Consider the following 17,659-nt stretch of genomic DNA (forward strand, 5'->3'; position numbering starts at 1 on the left):
GACAGGTACATAAAAAGCCTCCCAAAGGAGGGGCTGAAGCTGAGGAAGTCAAGGCTGTCAAATCTGTGTAGTAGGAGCTATTTAGCAAGTCTTTACCCAGAGCAGGCAAGGGGATGGCCAAAAACTACAAGAGGACAAGAGAGGCCAAAAATAGAAACAGCAACATTATATACAATGCGTGAGAACACATACACATGTGCATATATATTTTGCTGTGCCTTTATTTTACTTAGCTTTTATATTTTGATGCTTCGAAGGTCACAGCGATGGCACTTAGGGCTCCCTTCACTCCTTAGTATTAATACTACCTCCTAAATGTCTTTGTTTAATACACACTGGAAAGCTATACTGAAACACTACGCCACCCCCCAACCTATGCTGTGGTTTCTTTTGTGAAGTTCTTGGCTGTCACTCAGGCTTCTGTGAAATCTGGGACTCTCAGGATGGCACTGGGACATTATTAAGGGCAGAGGATTCCCCCAGCATATAAGATGCCATTGGCAATCTAAGCTACCAGACCTTAGTTGCATGAGACACAGACTAAATCCACCTTCCCTTTGACATGAAAAGGAATGAAACAAAGGGCTCATGCTACTGGAGAAAAAGAAAAGGAAAATCGTTACCTTCAGCTCACAGGTGATGGAGGGGAACTTGAACCCCACAGGGTTTTGCCTCAATTCTGCTTCCTGTCACACGAGACCAAATGCAGTCACACTCCCCAAATTCACTATCATAGAAGGACGGAAAACTGGAGCACTCAAATCTGTCTCCAAAGCACATTAGGCCACACAATTATAAGGGATATGAGAATTAAAATCACGTGACACCGTGACGTATCCATTAAGATGTTTAGATACTAAGTGTTGACAGAGACAGAGGGCAACTGGGCTAGTGTTGAACCCTGGTGGGAAAATAAAGGGGCCCAGGCAGTCTGAGAAATGACTTGGCAGTGACCTAAAAACTAAACATATTGTAAATATTATTAAAGGTGCTTAAAAATCAGCCATATATCTCACTGTGAGGTGTTTACAAAAGAATGAAGACATACATCTACAATCAATGGCTTTTCACAAGTGTCCTTAGGAAGGTTATTCATAGACGCCCAAACCTAGAAACAATACAAAGGCCTATTAAAGGAAAAAAAAGAAAAGCAAACAGGCACACCCACACACTGAACTAGCATGCATAGCAAGGAGGAAGGATTCCCAGATATGCTACACTTAAAGTCATTTTATGTATAAAAAATATAAACAAATGGCTTATATCTCAGTGGAAGAGCATTGGCTTAGTGTCTGCAAGGCTCTGGGTTCAATTCCCAGCACCACAAGGTAAGGCCACAGAAAGACATGGAGAATGTTTTCAGGGTGATGGAGAAGCTGTGTGATTGTTGAGGCAGGGACTCCATTGTAAATCCCTACAGCAAATAAATGATCACTGAGTTCTCATGCGAAAGCTCTAGTTTGTTGTATCTAGACAGAACTGATTTGAAAGGTTGCCAGGGTCTTCTAAAATGATGCCTCCTTTCTCTCTGTGTAAAAAAATGTTCCTCAAGCAAACACTAACAAGATTATGTCACAGATTTGAGCTCTTACAAGGTATTAGCTGCAAATTCAGAAAACCAGATGGATTGCTTTATTTTGCCACTAGATGGCAGCAAAACCACAGACTGCTCCCACAATGATGGAAAACTGAATGTAAAATTCAGGGGGCTATCTGAATTAAGATTTAAGAATGAGGCGATTATACCTGACGCAGAGGTGTGTGATTTAACTGAAGCTTTTAAGCAATGCATACTTAGTTGCTCTGTCTTATACGGAATTATTTCTAAACTGGATTTGGGGGCTTATTCCTGTAATCTGACAGTGTTGGAGGTTGAAGAAAAAGGATCAATACAAATTTGATGTTAGCCTGGTCCACCTACCACGTTTCAGACCAGTTTGGGCTACACAGTGACTATAGTTTATAGTAAACATCCTGGCTGGCACAGGCACTCTCTGATAGCCTGAACTGCCCACTGTTGCTTTTCAGACACCATTCAGTGTGCTTTATCATCCTCCGATAGGATGACAATTTAAGATTTCTATTAGTGTGTGTGTGTGTGTGTGTGTGTGTGTGTAGTTGGTCTGTGTCTGTGCGCGTGTGTGTACTGTGTGTGTGTGTGTGTGTGTGTGTGTGTAGTTGGTCTGTGTCTGTGCGCGTGTGTGTAATGTGTGTGTACTGTGTGTGTGTAGAGTGTGTGTGTATATGTGTCCCTGCATGCAGTTGCCTGCAGAGGTTAGAAAAGGATATAAGATGCCTGGTGGGTTATGGGCAGTTGTGAATGGTCTGATTTAGGAAGTGAATTCTTAGCCCTCTGCAAGGGTAGCAAGTGCTCCTAAGGCTGAGCCACCTCTCCAGACCCTCCCCCAACCTTGCTGTGATTTTTAATGCAAAACTTCTGATGAATTGTGAAAATGTTCCGTGACAGGGTCAGTCCTTAAAATGGCAGTTGTTAAAAATTAAGCCCAGAGTCAACATGTCACTCAGTCATCCCATTGCTTGGGGGTGCTGGTGGTGGAGGTGCTGCTGATGGGGTGGTGGTGGTGGTGGTGGGGTGCTGCTGCCGCTGGTGGTGGGGTGCTGCTGTTACTGTTGCTGCTGCTGCTGGTCGTGGTGGTAGTGGATTGTATGCCAAGCAGTCAGCAGGTTTGAATAATGCCCTGTTGGTGATTCTTGCCTGAGATGTAGATGAAAATCATTTAGACACATTTTTCCCTAAGAATATTCCAGATTTAAGGATCAGCATATCTTAGTGTGAGTCATACATGTAAACATACATGTAATCTAACTATCACGCACACTTTTGTTGTTCTTGTTTAATTTTTTGAGGCAGGGTCTCTCCATGTAGCCTCTAATTGTCCTGGAACTCTCTGTGTAGATCAGGTTGACCTTGAACTCCTGTCTCCGCTTCCCAAGAGTCAGGATAAAGATACGCGCCACCACTACACCCAGCTCATACCTCTTAGTATCATAGTTTCATATAATCACCATTATTGGGTGATCACAATCACTTGGATTCAGTCTTCATGTATGGGGGAAAGGAAATTCAAGGTGCTCATGAGGTAGAAGTCATAAGATTTGAAAGTCAATTATACTTTTAGAACTTTCAAAAATTGACATAGTAAGGGCTGGGAGGCTGGAATGAGGGTGAACAGCACCAAGCGCCTAACATTCTACCATTTTCGGCTCATGAAAAGGACAATTAGAGAAAACTCAGCCTGATACCAAATGCTCACATTCACATGAGAGTATGAATTTGACAATGCCATGATCCCACAGCCCTTTTCTTTCATTAACCACGGAGTGATTTCAAAATAGGTCAGACCTTACTATAATCACCATAATCACCCTACTCATTTGGTGTATATCTTTGACAAACAACCATAATGCCATTACTGTTTAGCTGGAACCTCAGCTCGCCCCTGCATGATCCAGAAAGCTCCCTTCCCATCATCTCTCTGTCTCCAAACCCCAACATGAGAAAATATACACAATAATTTGTCTGTCTGTGATAAGGAATACCTACGGCAGAAGTGGAGAATCCAAGGACGTTTGAAGAATAAATTGTCTTTAGATGCTTTGCTTGGCTGCCAAGGGAAGAGAGCCTCCTCTGGGCAAAAAACATGCTAGAGAAAAGAAACATTGAAAAAGGAATCATGTGGGAGTCACGTGTCAATTACGTCACCACCAGTCACCCGAAGGCAGAGCACAGGCTTATATGTAAATATAAACACAGTAAAAGCTTTAAAATTGCACTTATTTATTGTGAGGTAGATATGTGTGTGTGCATGTGAAGCTCACAAGAGAGATCCAACTTAGGCTGTCAAGCTTGGCAGCGAGCATATTCACCTGCTGAGCTATCCCCCAGTGTGGAACACATTTCTGACAATTCACCTAACTTCCTTCCCTTCCTGCCTCTTGGATTCTTGTTCTATTCTATATTTTTCATTTCTGGCATCATCCTAATGCTATTCTTCTGTATCTTATAAAAGTATACACTGCAAGGGAAATATTTAAGTGATTAGAATCAAGATGGGGTCACTTGTGTCAACCAGAACAAAATTACGAATACAAAATGGGAGGTAATAAAGCTACAGTTGTTACAGGTTTGTTCCTGATAACAGCACAAAAGACTACCACAGGTTGGCAGAAAGGACACTGAAATCTTATACACAAGCAACGGAGTGTTCAGCTTGGGACCAAGGTAATGTCAACGGATTTGCAGGCGGAGTTTTTATCAGGACCATCGACTCCCCAGTAGTGACATGGAGACCTATTATTAATTATGAAAGCTTGGTCGATATCTTTGGCTTGTTTCTAAGTAGCTCTTCTAACTTAAAATAATTCACTTCTTTTAATCTACAATCCTTTATTTTGTGATGCTCATGCTGCCTGCTCTGTGTCTTGGCGTCCCTGCCCTTCTCCTTGCCAGCATCCTCTGCGGCTAAAAGTCTTGCCTAGCTATTGGATGTTCAGTTTTTTATTAAACCATAATAACACTGTGACACATCTTCACACAGTGTAAAGGAATATTCCACAACAAGGATTAGTGCTTCAAAGTATTTTATGCGATCCTCCTTGGGGTTGTTTTTTTTTAAACTTCCCTGTGTGTGCTGGGCATGGTGTTGTATATCTGTAATCCCAGCATTCCTAAGAATTAGGCAGGAGGGTCATATGTTTGTGGCTAGCCTGGGCTACACAGCAAGCCTGTTTAAAAATACTGAGTGACTGGAATACAGCTCAGTCGTAGGGTACTTGCCTAGCACAGGCAAGGTCGTGTGTTTAATCCCAACACCTTATTTAAAAAAAAGCCCTAAAGATCACTCCCCTTGAATCCCTATTTGAATATGAATGTGTCCGTAGGTTTCTATGGCACTGCATTCCCCTCGTGGGGCTCTGCAATTCCCAAATAAATACTAATATTCTTTTGAGAAATTTTCTCAGACCCACTGATGTTTTTATTGAGATCAACAATGCTTAAATCATTTAAAACTGGAGCGCCATAATGATAATCTAAATTAAATATAAAGCTTTTAGGCCAGATGTGGTGGTGCACACCTTTAATCCCAGCTTTCCTATTCATTTTTTAATTTTTGAGATATGGTCTCATGTGGCCCAGCTCTCCTCAAACTTGGCAGTTGAGGATGACCTTGAACTCCTGATCCTCCGGCCTTCACCTTCCACGTGGGATAACAGGCCTGTACCATGACCTCAATATGGCTTCTGCTCTTTAAATAAATGTGGTTCTGCTCCAACGCAATTAACACTGTATATTGATATTCACCAATAGACTAAATAAACCGATGCATTCAGATGTCATGAAGCTGGAGGTAAAAAGGTAGCTGGCATGAGGTTTTGGGACAAAACTAGAAGATTGCCAATCAGTGACCCCGCCTGCCCAATCACTGTACACAGTTATAAAACCTGATCCATATGACCAGCAGAAAATCAAATTGCAATTTTATCATCTCTAGAGCAGACTGATTCCAAAGGAAGACGGTGAACAACCTACAGATTCAAGGTGAATTATTAAAGGCAAAATGCAACTCTCAAAGGTAGGCAAAGCATTCAAACTCAGTTTAGAAATGTTTAAAGTTAAAAAGTGTGCCAATGAGCAGGTATCAGTTGCTTTCACCACACACCATACCTGCTAGTTGGCTTCCAGAATGTTTATAAAGTTCACTAATTGCAACATAGGCAGGTGGACAAGGTCCTGGCCTGGAAAATCCAAAGAGCCGGAAATGACAGGAAGCACGGAAAAATTTAAACTTTATCAGCATGAGTTATGCGGCACCATTCAAAAGTGGCTTGAACGCTGTGGGGGAAGTGGGATTCATGTGATCACAAATTTCTCCCAAGAGAAGCTGTGTGGCCGCTCGATGTTGGAGTTGGGATACAGCACACTGGCAAAAACTTCAACAGATTTAAACCCGACTGGCTGCGCTGTGTGCAAGCTTCCCAGCTGTTACCGACCCATCAGGTGGTGCTGAGGAGCCCTCGGGTGGAAGGTGGAAGGGAGGGGACACCAAACAGTGACTGGAGGCTCAGGTCTGCAGGAATGCTGGGCCTTCAGATTTGACAGATAAGGTTGTTTTCTATCTTTGAAACCCTTGGGAAAGATAGACTCACTCTTCGGGTTTAACTGCTTCAGTTTCCCTTTTCAACCTTGAACTGTCGGTTACCCAGACTGGAGAGGGAGTTCAATGAGTAGGGTGCTTACCTGTCCCTGGCAAAGCCCTAGGTTCTAACCCAGGCACCGAATAAAACCAGCAGTCGTGTAATTCTATCACGGGGAGAAGACAGGAGGATAAAACGTGCAAGATCGCCCTCCGCTACATAGTTACTTCGAGAACAGGAGACTGCCTCAAAAAACCCCAACAATCTATCAAGGAAGAGCTGGAGTCAGTGTTATCCTTTCACGAATGCGTTCTAAATACATCAATTTACACAATCAGGAGTAAAAGAGACAAGAGAGGACTGAGGTCGAGTTATCTCGGAGCCCTTCTTTCTCCAAAGACCACTGTGTCAACCCCAAGGTTGATCCCGTAGTCTCCACTGTGGTCCGGCCAGGACCCAGCCCGCTGCTCTCCCTCTGGTTCCCGGCTCTGCAAACTCCGTACTCACCGGGCCGCGTCACAGCGCACCACGTCCCGCGCCCACTCACCTCGATCGACGGGTTCGAATCGACCCTGGCCTCAGTCGTGAAGTGGCGCGGAGGGGGCGGGTCCCGGAGAAATTCACTTTGGGTTCCAGTTGCAGCAAGGACCCTCAAGCAGGGTCAAGGGGGCAGGGTGGAGGCGGCGCCTGGATCTGGCTGGGGATTGGCCCCTGGCATCGGGATAAGGGTACGGATTGGCTGCGGGGTTCTCCAATCCCGGAGTGCTCAGTGAGAGTGTGAATGAAGCAACCAGTCTGGGAGGATGGGGCGTGGCCTCGGATGCGTATCCGGGCTGAAATGGGTGTGTACTACTGGCTGGGTCAGGACTGATTTGGTCTGTGGGTAAATCTCGCCCGCGAGTGGGTTTGGAGCGGGTACAGGTGAGAGATTGTGGAAGTCGCTCCTCCTGTTCTGTGTACAAAAGGGCTTGTAGGTGTCTATTCGTCCCATCTAAAGGGCGAGAGGAGGGAGACGAAACCCTTCCTTCGGAACTGTAAAGTGATACAAGACCTAACGGGCGGAGGAGGCGAGAGTGAAGATGGAAGACACCTGGTCTCTAAGGAGGAAACCGGGACTAAGGGAAAAAAGAAGAGGTCCAGGCACTGCTGCGGGGCCTGGGCGGGACGGTGGCGGGCTGAGGGGAAGAAGGGAGAGAATCGAAAAGTGAGTTTCTGTTAAGAGCTCTGCTTGGGGTTTAGATTTTCTTCCTCTTGCTTTTAAAGAAGTCTAGGCGGTGGCGGGTATAAGAGTGACTGAGCGTTGCGATCATGCTTGGAAGGAAAGAGCAAAATCAGACTTTGATTGGATGCGTTGCCCTTGGCACAGCGAGCCTCTTCCGTATTTTGGCGTGATCATTAAAGAACTGACTGTAAGGACGCTGGGAAGCCCTTGAACGGACGGATCCATGAGTGGGGAGATTTTTGTTATAGGGTATGAAAAAAAGTATAGCCAGAGACCTTCGGGAAAGTCCAGAACAGTCATGGTTACCTCTCAGGGCAGAGAGGAGAGGGGCAGACTGAGAGGGCTGTCTCTTGGGAACAGAGGGAAGGGCACCGGTAGATGCAGCGCTCTCTCTCTCTCTCTCTCTCTCTCTCTCTCTCTCTCTCTCTCTCTCTCTCTCTCTCTCTCTCTCAGTGTGTGTGTGTGTGTGTGTGTGTGTGTGTGTGTGTACCTTGTGAATTGGAACGACCTGGAAGATTAGGGTGCCGGGGGGGGGGGGGGGGACTTGAGGGCCCTGTGGGTTTGGTATGAGCTATATATCTTGCTGGCGAGTGGCTCTTGCTCTTAGACAGAGCAATGCCGAGAGTGAGCTTTTGTCTCTCTACCAGCAATCCCACAGTCTAGTTTGAGCTGAGCTAAAACACTTCACTTTGGACCAAATCAGTGAGTCTGCCCATTTTTGGGGTTCTTATAGTATTTCCCTTTGGACCTAAAACTGTCTACCAGTTCGGTGCTCAGTTTTATCTGCTTTATCTGCAGTTGATGTTCCGTTGACATTGCTGAGATTAGATTGGGAAACATCAGGGTTTGTTCTGAATGTTTTTAAGGTTAAGTGGCTGTTCAGTTGCTTTCCTTTTCTCTGTTTTTCATATACAACCATTACAGTAAGCTGCTTGCTTGTAATTTCAAGACACACGGTATGTGGTATGAACGCTGTGTTCCGAGTTTCTGATATGATTAGACCGGCCACATGATAAAATGCTGCTTTTTGTCTTTCTTTGATTTGTGGTTTCCTTGCTAGTTTGAATGTAATTTTGCAGCCCGCTTGGAGACAACATGGAATTTACAAAGGTTTTTGTTGTTTTGTTTTTGAGACAGGATCTCACCACACAACCCAGTCTGGTTTCATTATTTAGCCCCAGTTGCTCCCAAACCCTCAGGAACCCTTCCTCGTCAGCCTCCTGAGGGCCAGGGTATACGGGCATGCAATACAATGCTTAGCTTGTACGTTGTTAATCATCACTTCCCATCTAGGCAATAACAATGAGATTGGCATTAGTTTAAATACTTCACAAACCTTAACAGAAATTGTTCATTTATCACAGAAAGGTGGCTAAGGGTAACTGAATCTTCCCATCTCCATCCACGTATATTTTGAGGATAACTCAATCTTTCTATCTCTATCCACCTATATTTTCTCTGGGTTGAGCGCAGTTTGTTAGCATTTGCCATTTAAATTAATCAATCACCTTTGAAGTGTTGTTTGAAAAGGGAAAATGAATTTTGACTTTACATAGCAGTATGGTAGGAAAGTGATTAAAAACACGGGGTATATGTGCAAGCTATAATAATTAAAACTGTCCTTGGGGAAAGCTTGACATAGCCTTCCAGACATGGATTCACTACACAGCTTCTAGCCAAGCATCAGAAAGTGTGAACACTGGCAAGCATCCACTGGGTGGGAAACTGGTGGGAACTGGTCTTTGATGAGTGTCTGGTTATTTTCTCTCTGGGACTGTGCGCCTGGAATGCCTAGTCTACATCCATTAAAGTGCATGCAAGCTTTCAAGGGACGCTGCTCTCTAATGGGCTGTAGGTTCTCAGCCCTGGAGACTGTCTGTGAAGGTTTCCATCTTGCCTCCTCTGTCTGTCATGCTGCGCGAAGTCCTTCTGGCCTTCCTGCCGGTTCAAAGGCACTGTTTCATGCTCTCTGCACACTGGGGCCTCAAGGTAGGTTGACTTAAGACAACTTAGGTTCTCCACATTCTTAATGGCGATGAAAGGCTTTGTGTAAAGTAAAGCAGGAACAAGAATATAAGCATGCCTCAAACTCCTGGAATCCTCTTGTGATATGTTCTTATCCAGTGGTAAACTTTAAGGGAGAAGCATCAAAAACCAAGTCAGGATGATGTAACACTACTCTCTGATGCAGGTTCTGATGATGCTATGGTGACCCAGCCCGCTGGCTGGAGGGGAAACAGGTACAATAACACTCACAGATAGTAATGAAAGTGACAGCCAGTAGATGGCGGACTTTGCTGTTGAATTTCACACATCTGGTGCTTTGAATCAGGCAATGCTGTTGAGTGCAAGACACATCACTAAGGGTGTTTTTGGATGAATTTGGCAGGTTTTCACACTTCCGATCTCTTGCCTCCTAGTTTGGATATTTTTTTTTGATTCTTTTTCTCTACTGCTCACCCAGTCAGAGAATATATTTAAGACATGCTACAGAGATATGATAACATCTTATATGATCAGGTGGTTCATTTCTGAATCAGAAAGAACCTCCTCTTTCTAGCACATTTAGTTCTCTCTGAATATTTGTTTAATATCTTTATTCATGCTTACACTGTTAGCTACTCTCCAATTCTTTTAAATTATTAATTAGCTAATTAATTTTATGTGTAGTAGTGTTTTGTTTGCATGTATGTATGTACATCATGTACATGCCTGGTGCCCATTGAGGTCTGAAGAAAGCACCAGATTCTCTGGAACTGGAGTGAAGGATGGTTGTAAGCCATCACTGTTGGTGGAGTTTTCCTGTCCCTACTGCTTGCTCCCAAAGAAATGCACAGAGTCTTAAAATTAACTATAAATGATTGGTCAATAGCCCAGGCTCGTTGCTAGCTAACATTTTAGGTTGCTAGCTAGCTACATTTTAAATGGATTCATTTCTATTCATCTATGTGCTGCCCTGAGGCTTGTTTACCTCATTATGAACTTCATATTGTTTCTTCCCCATCTGGCTCTCCACTAACTCTGACTCCTCCCCTCTTTCTTCCCAGCCTTCCCTGTGTCTGACTCTCCCACCTATACTTGCTGTCTTAGCTACCGGCAAGTCAGTTTTTCATTAAACCAACCTGAGTAGCAAATCTCCACAGTGTACAACATTCACAGCATTCACCACATAGGTGCTGGGAATCAAACCTAGGTCTCCTGGAAGAGCAGCCAGTGCCCTTAACTACCGAACCTACTTCCCAGTTCTTGGCAGAGTGCCTTGTTGGTGTTCAGCCAAGAGTTCTCAAAAAAATAATCCCTCTAGTTTAGGCAAATGTGGTTGTCTGCATGAGCTTATCTAACTTCCCAGAGAGACGGTTTCCAACCTAAATCGGGACAACCTCTGTAATAAAATGTGGGAGAAGGTGTCTGTCATTTCTTTTAGGCTCTCCTCTTTTCTGTGTTTTCCTATACTGTGGCAGGGCCTGTGGTATGTATTTTGGTACGTTCCTGAATCTTGTTGGATATTTTGTCACGGAGTTTTGCATCTAAGTTTATGAAGGATGTTTGTCTGTGATTTCTCTGATTTGTTCTTTTTTTTGGACTGATTTTTGTTATCAAAACAATGCTGCTCTTGTAGAATTAATTAAGAAATGCTTCCTCTTGTATTTTCAAAAGAAATTCTGTAGAATTTTTCTTTCTTCTTGTTTACATGCACTGTAAGAGAAAGCCTTCTGAATCTGGAGAAGTAGTTTTTAGATTTTTTTTTTAAAAAAAAAACTCTAAATCTAATTTCTTGAGAGCTTGTAATTCAAGTGACCTCTGCTATCCTAGAAGAGTGTGACAGTTAATAGTATTACCTTGCATTTTTGGAAGTTGGAATAGTTTATCTATACTCTATTACACTAAGATCTGGTCAAAACGTGGAAAAGAATCTTTATTATGCTTGGGTAATACAAACAGGATTTCAAGTATAGCTGTTAATAATAAGAAAAAGAGTAGCATAAGTTTATAAAGCTAAATCATTAAAATTCCTTTGATATTTATAGATTACCCATCATCATTTAAAGTGCATTTTAAGTTACACATGAAGGACACATAATATATACTTATGTGTACTTTATACATAAGTGCATATGCTATTCATTATGTGTAGTTGTCATTGTGTTACTATATGATCAGTGTCGAATCTTAGATTTGGAAATGCCCTGCTACAGTTTCCATCCACATAAACTGGAACATTTCCTTCTTTAGCCCATGGACCTATAATCCAGCTCCTTGTCATGCTGATGGTTTCTCCCCTCTTCCTGAGGATATTATACATGGGGACTCTGATCTCCATGCAGGTGTCTTGATTTATAATGGAGTGTGTTCATAGGGTTATCCATCACCAGTGTTCACAAATAATTCCATTGCTTAAAGGTTGATTGTTTTGATGGAATGGAGAACTTTGATTGTAGGAAATGAGGCTATCCCTGTCCTTTAGACCCACCACATCCCTGGACCACTGGGTTCCTAATTATGGGCTACCATTTAAGAATGTTCTCTGTATGGGGCTGGAGAAATGGCTCAGAGGTTAAACAGCACTTACTGCTCTTCCAGAGAACCCTGCTTCAAATCCTAGCACCTACATGGCAGCTACAGATATCTAACTCCAGGCCGGGTGGTGGTGGCACAAGGCCTTTAATCTCAGCACTTGGGAGGCAGAGACAGGTGTATCTCTGTGAGTTTGAGGCTAGCCTGGTCTGCAAGAGCTTGTTCCAGGACAGCTAGGGTTGTTACACAGAGAAACCCTGTCTTGAAAACAAACAAATAAACCAAATATCTAGCTCCAAAATCTGACACCCTCACATGGACATACATCCAGGCAAAACACTGATGCACATGAAACAATAAAAATAAAGTTTTTCTTTTAAAAAGAATGTGTACAGTGTCCATTTACCTCTTGAAGATCATCTAGAAAAAGACTTTGTTCTGAGCAGTGCTGTTGCTACCTCTACTGTGGTAGAGAGGCTAATCACATCCTCGGTGCCCAATCTTAAAGGAAGATAAACACGATTTCAACAATCACATCACACACCTTTGTAGACTTTTAGGTTTCTGATCTTTATCAATTGAAGTGACACTTGTTGCATATTCTACACCTGATCAGCTCTGTTTTGAGAGGCAGGATGGCGCTATTCTTAGAACCATATCTTACGATGCCCTTTGCGCTTTGGTTTCTTCTTTTGCTGGAGATGTATCCTTTCTTCTTCAAGTTTTTTGGCCTCCTTCGGGAATCCTCTCTGTAGTAGTCGAGCCTGTTCCTAAAAAGCAACAAGAGAAAACAATGAGTTGTTGCACTGAGTAGATTCTTATGTTCTATGCATTTTGTGTAATCATTTATTTTATTATTTAACTTATTAAAATTTTCTCTACCCTTAATTTTTATACATCTTTAACCTGTTTTTATTCATGTATAAAATTTAACATGCAAAGAAAATTTTTTTCTGTTTTTAATTTTTTTATCCCCCTCCCCAAATTATGCTTTTCCTTGGGTAGCTGTGATCCTGTCTCTTGGGAAGTTGCTTTAGCTAAGAAACAAATTCCAGCCATGGGCAAAGTGACACCTTGGTGATGGTGCTGTTCTTATCCGTGAGGGGCAGAGCAGATGGCAGCTCTTCGTTCATTCTAGCTGGATACCAGGCTGTTTCATTGCTAGGGCACATTAAAAGAGAACAGTTCTATTGGTGAACCTAAGTTACCAGTATTGACCTTTATTATTGAAGAATTTCATTCATAACGTGACAGCAACAACATTCTACTGCTCACAACACATATATTCTGTTTAATCTTTGCACTGAAAATTTCCTTATTCAAGACTTTGTATTAGGCATCACATGGGGAGGGTTACACAGGAAGTGGCCATGAGGATGAAGAAAGAGCCAATCTTCCTCCTGAAGGAGGAAATTCACTTGACAGCCAAGATCAGATGTGTGATGGCCACCACCCCACTTCATTTTTCACTCTGGCGTTCAGCTGTGACCTGAGCTTCCCAGAAAACAGTCACAGCTGTGCCAATGACCCTACAAGACTGACGGATCAGAATTGGTGTGATTGTGGAGAACTGATCGTTTTAAGGCTGGAGCCAGATTTTCCCGGGTGATCTTTAGCTGCCTCCATGGCCATTTTCTGGCAATCACTTAACCTCCTTGGGACTTTCAGTTAAAAATTCTTTTGGAATGTACACAGAGACCTCTAGGCTCGCCACCCCAAAGGCTAAGAATATAATCAGATAACATCAGGAGGCCTGTAGCAAGCTCCCCTATTTTGCCGTAATCTGTCTTCCCACATTGCCACCAATGTACTTTAAAAGTACCTTGATCTGTGACTTTATTCTGTTGCCATAGCAGCTTCAAAAATCTTGCCAAGTTGGAACATGGTGTCAGCTCTGCTCCGTCACTGACCATAGGTATTAACTGTGTCCCTGTCAGCAGAGAAGGAGAACACCAAGGAAGATAATCCCAGTGCATACCCTGTCCTGTTTCAGCCCCATGTCTCCTGGTCCCTAATTCAAAATGAGTTTAGTGCTGGCCCTTAGAGACTGGCTGCCTTGGTAATACCACCCAAGGTTCATCTGCTGCTGTGCCCCAGTCACAGCAATTTTAAGGAAAATGAATTATCCCTCAAAAATGATATCTCATTCCTGCCCAGGCTGGTGGCCCCATGTTCCAGAGCAGAACTCCCCAGACCTAGCAAGATCAAGTGCCTCCTCTTACCTGCTCTTGCTGCTCGGTGTGGGTGGAAGGGCTCTGCCTCTTGTCCATGCTATCCTCCTGCAATCTTGTGAGGCTTTCTGGATTTTCCCAAGTGAGCAAATGCTGAAATGCACTGTAATTTTTGCAGTGGGTGAAGTTATGAGAAACAGAAACCATTTGGCCACGGAAATGGATCAACAATGGTGTTAAAAGTTCAGTGAACTGTGTTTGGGGGAGGGTTTGAAGGACTCCCAACCAGAACCTTCAATAATTGGTCCAAAGAGATCTTGAAACCCCTTTGTTATTTCAAACCACGCCACAAGGTGGAGCCCAAGTCTAACATTTGTGAATGGCCAGGACCCAGAGCAGAAGCTGCATAGCCCAGAGATCCAGTATAAAACCAAACACCTGATGTGGACGGCTTCCTCGTGGGTGGTGCTTCCCTCAAGCCTGAATTTGTGGACATCATCAATGCCAAACAATAAGCACCGTCCATGTCCCCTGTCCTCTACTAGGCCAGGACTAGGTTGCCCAGAAGCTTAGGAACAGCTCCCACCAGTCACATGCTTCTGATGTCATCTGCCCCATCTCCTGTCCTAACCCACCCTATGCCTTTCCGAAACTTTTACATCTCCCTGTAATGGTTGGGAGCAGGCCAATCGCTTTAGCACCTAATCCAGTGATTAGAATGAAACATGCCACCTGTTTCACCAAGGCTCGGGGAGGAGGCCGGAACGAGTGGAACTGATTGTCCCTTCAGGCGAGGCAGGAAAGATTTCACCTTCCTTCCCTTCAGTGTACACTAAAGTCGAGATCGTCTCGCCCTAAGAGGCCAGGGCTGTTCCCCTCTCCCACAGTGCCGAAGTCCCAGTGTCATGTTTGTGAACCATCTTACATGTAAGGGAAATAAACACCTGCCCCCCAAAATAAACAACAACAGCAACAAAAACCCAAACACTACTGGGAAGAAAATAAAAAAAGGCAACCAACCGAGCAAACAGATAAACAAAACACCCAAAAGCATGCGCGAAAGCATTTCTTTGTGATGTGGAGTAATTTTCAGTTTGTGGACTTTTTGGAAAAGCATAAATGAGGAACAAGGATATATATAATCTTTATGGTCTAATTTCTGAAAAGTACAGACTAGCATTCTTTTAGAGGTGAGGGAGTGAGGGGACACCATGTCTTACAGCCTCCTAGCACTCAGTCTGCGGTTCTTAGGCTCAGTGCGGTCAGGTGGCAGAGCCATTTTTCACACAGGTGTCCCAATTCAATGCTGATGTCTTTTCGTAGATCACACATCTTGGTGTCTTAACCGAGATTGCCCCATGAGTTCATAGAAATAAAGGTAGAAGAAGACTTTATCAGCCATCAGGTTATGACATCTAAGGAATCTTGAGGCAGGCACTCTTGACTCTCAAGCCTTGTTATGAACCACCTCACTATGCCGTCTGTGTGTTTACTGAGCTAGGAAAGCGAGATTAATTTCTGATAGCTTCTGTTTCATGTTTGAGTCAGCCATTCCTGACTACAGCCATGAAGAGATAGGGCTGTCTTGGATGTGGTGGAGATAAAACTTTCAAGCAGACCTCAGTGTGGTGAGAGTGAAAGGCAGGGAGCTTCAAGAGGTGGGGCCGTGGGGTGGCGGGTGATGAGGTTTGGAAGACAGATGAAAACATTCCTGGCAGCTGTGGTCTGTGGCTCTTGTGGGGAGTCTCCCTCAAGAGCGTGATTTCAAAAGAAAGGTTGACTCCTTTCTCCCTGTCTCACCATGTGACATCTCCCTCTGTCACCGTGGGCCTTCTTGACATGACAGCATGTGCTTAGTTGTAACCAAAATACACTCAGCAGACACTAAACTAACGACTCACACTTGGATTGGTAGCTGCCCCTGCTGACAGCTAAGTACATCTTCTTTCTCTGTAAAATACTTAGGCTCAGCTATTTTTAATTTTCTCATAACAACACCGAACTGACAGAGGGCAAGCATAGTCCTGCCTCAGTCCCTGAAGCTAGTACCAATGGTGGTATGAAGACGTTAAAGCATTTGTCTCTATGTTCCTTTTTTAATTGCTTCTCAAAGAAGAGGGAACACAGTTAAGCCCCTTAACAGTGGCGAGGTCCCTGATGAACCAATCATCAGATTAACTTGTCCGTGAACACTGTCCCTCTGGCCCAGTGAACTGGACACCACACTGTGCCTCCTTCCTACCTAGGTTCCTCAGTAATGTCTGTCCTCAATCATCTTCCAGTCTCTGCCATTCCTGGGGTCTTCAGGCAGTGTTACTCTAGTGTCCCTAATGGCTCATGTGAGCCAGTGTCTTAGGGAATGGTTTCCCTGGTATTGCCTCAGCCCACACAGGGTTATTCTTAAGAATAACCTTCCCCTTCACTCCTTCCCCCACACTCAAACCAGTCCAACCTGCTACCTTGTCCCACCTACTACCCTATCCCACAAGTCAGTGAGGATCATGCAGACTACTTCTTAATTATCACGATTTCGTACTGAACCATTCTAAACATGCCCAGTATGCAGCTAAATTTCCCCTTTCTCTCCATTGAAGGCTGGAACTGAGAGCTGTCTTCTATGATGGTTTGGCTTCACTCCCTTTATCCTCGCCATTCAGTTCTTGCCAAGGGTGGCATAGTTTGGATCCCAAGGAGGGCTCTTTATCACAGCTCTAACTTACTTGGATTCCTTTCTTTTCCATCCAGTCAGCTGTAAAAAATGCTAAGTCAAAGCCTCAACTCCTTCTCCTTTCTGTTCTACGTTTCCAAACCAGGGCAAATGAAGCAGATAGCATCCATCCCTGCCCCTACTCGAAGACCGTCATTACTTTGTCAAGCTCATTTTGTGAAGACAGCTAAAGCTTGGTTGCAGATCTTAGAACTCATAACAAAGAGACACTGCTACTACTGCCGAAACTTGCTTACACACCCTTGTCCTGTGTGGTGCTCTCAGTAGCTGTAGTATAGTCAGTCTGTCTACTTTCAGAGACATCCTACACTCACAGATGGACTCAGTCCACCCAAGAGGCTTGCCACCAAACAGCAGATAGAGCAATAGGGCTGTACTGAGATTTCCCTCAAGGTTGCTCTCACTCTCAGATGACTTGTTCATGTCTCACCCTCTCAGGAAGCATGTAATCACCTCTACAGCAAGAGGCACAGCATCCTATGCTACATTGGTAAAAGGAGCCTTTTAGGGATTGGGCCTGCAATGTAGCATGGCCCAGCCTCAGTTGCCTGCTTCAGCATCCATTGTAGGGACCATGCCACCAGTCCTTCCCAGGTCATCTTTGATCCTTTTTATACTTGTACAGGTGACAATTGTGTTCTGTGACTTTTCCTAGGAAGATGTGAACAAACATTTACTCACCATAAAAAAGTGTGCGGTGGTTTGAGAAAAAGTGCCCCCCAAAATATGTGGCGCCATGGGTTGGAGAGATGGCTCAGAGGTTACGAGCACTGGTTGCTCTTCCAGAGATCCTGAGTTCAATTCCCAGCAACCACATGGTGGCTCACAACCATCTGTAATGGGGTCTGGTGCCCATTTCTGGCCTGC

The 17,659-nt window shown here is 44.0% G+C and overlaps 2 protein-coding genes and 1 long non-coding RNA gene across 5 annotated transcripts in view; 1 reads left to right on the top strand and 2 right to left on the bottom strand.

Moving 5' to 3' along the window:
• Kyat3 (kynurenine aminotransferase 3) overlaps positions 1 to 6,819 on the bottom strand; it is a 33,495-nt gene extending 26,676 nt beyond the window's left edge. The window contains exons 1-2 of one of the 2 annotated variants that reach the window (XM_075981178.1): positions 6,704 to 6,819; positions 3,566 to 3,665 (exon numbers count right to left, since the gene is read on the bottom strand). In XM_075981178.1, coding sequence (XP_075837293.1) covers positions 3,566 to 3,664 — 99 coding nt within the window. In that variant the 5' untranslated portion in view covers position 3,665; positions 6,704 to 6,819. The remainder of the gene's footprint in view (positions 1 to 3,565; positions 3,666 to 6,703) is intronic. The other variant, XM_075981179.1, reaches the window with a different exon arrangement.
• Positions 6,820 to 7,041: 222 nt separating this feature from the next.
• Positions 7,042 to 17,659, top strand: part of LOC142853811 (guanylate-binding protein 1-like) — a 60,314-nt gene continuing 49,696 nt past the window's right edge. The window contains exon 1 of the mRNA XM_075978979.1: positions 7,042 to 7,360. The gene's annotated coding sequence lies outside the window, so the exon portion shown is untranslated. The remainder of the gene's footprint in view (positions 7,361 to 17,659) is intronic.
• LOC142853810 (uncharacterized) lies at positions 11,286 to 14,301 on the bottom strand. Of its 2 annotated transcripts, XR_012911262.1 has the most exons (4): positions 14,116 to 14,301; positions 13,716 to 13,823; positions 12,967 to 13,054; positions 11,286 to 12,663 (listed from the first exon to the last, which is right to left on the bottom strand). It is a non-coding gene; the product is annotated as an uncharacterized LOC142853810 (long non-coding RNA). The 2 variants fall into 2 exon arrangements; XR_012911261.1 differs by lacking the exon at positions 12,967 to 13,054 and having other exon boundaries at positions 11,289 to 12,663; positions 14,116 to 14,294.

Source organism: Microtus pennsylvanicus, chromosome 7 (assembly GCF_037038515.1).
Source record: "Microtus pennsylvanicus isolate mMicPen1 chromosome 7, mMicPen1.hap1, whole genome shotgun sequence".
In the NCBI taxonomy this organism is placed as follows: domain Eukaryota; kingdom Metazoa; phylum Chordata; class Mammalia; order Rodentia; family Cricetidae; genus Microtus; species Microtus pennsylvanicus.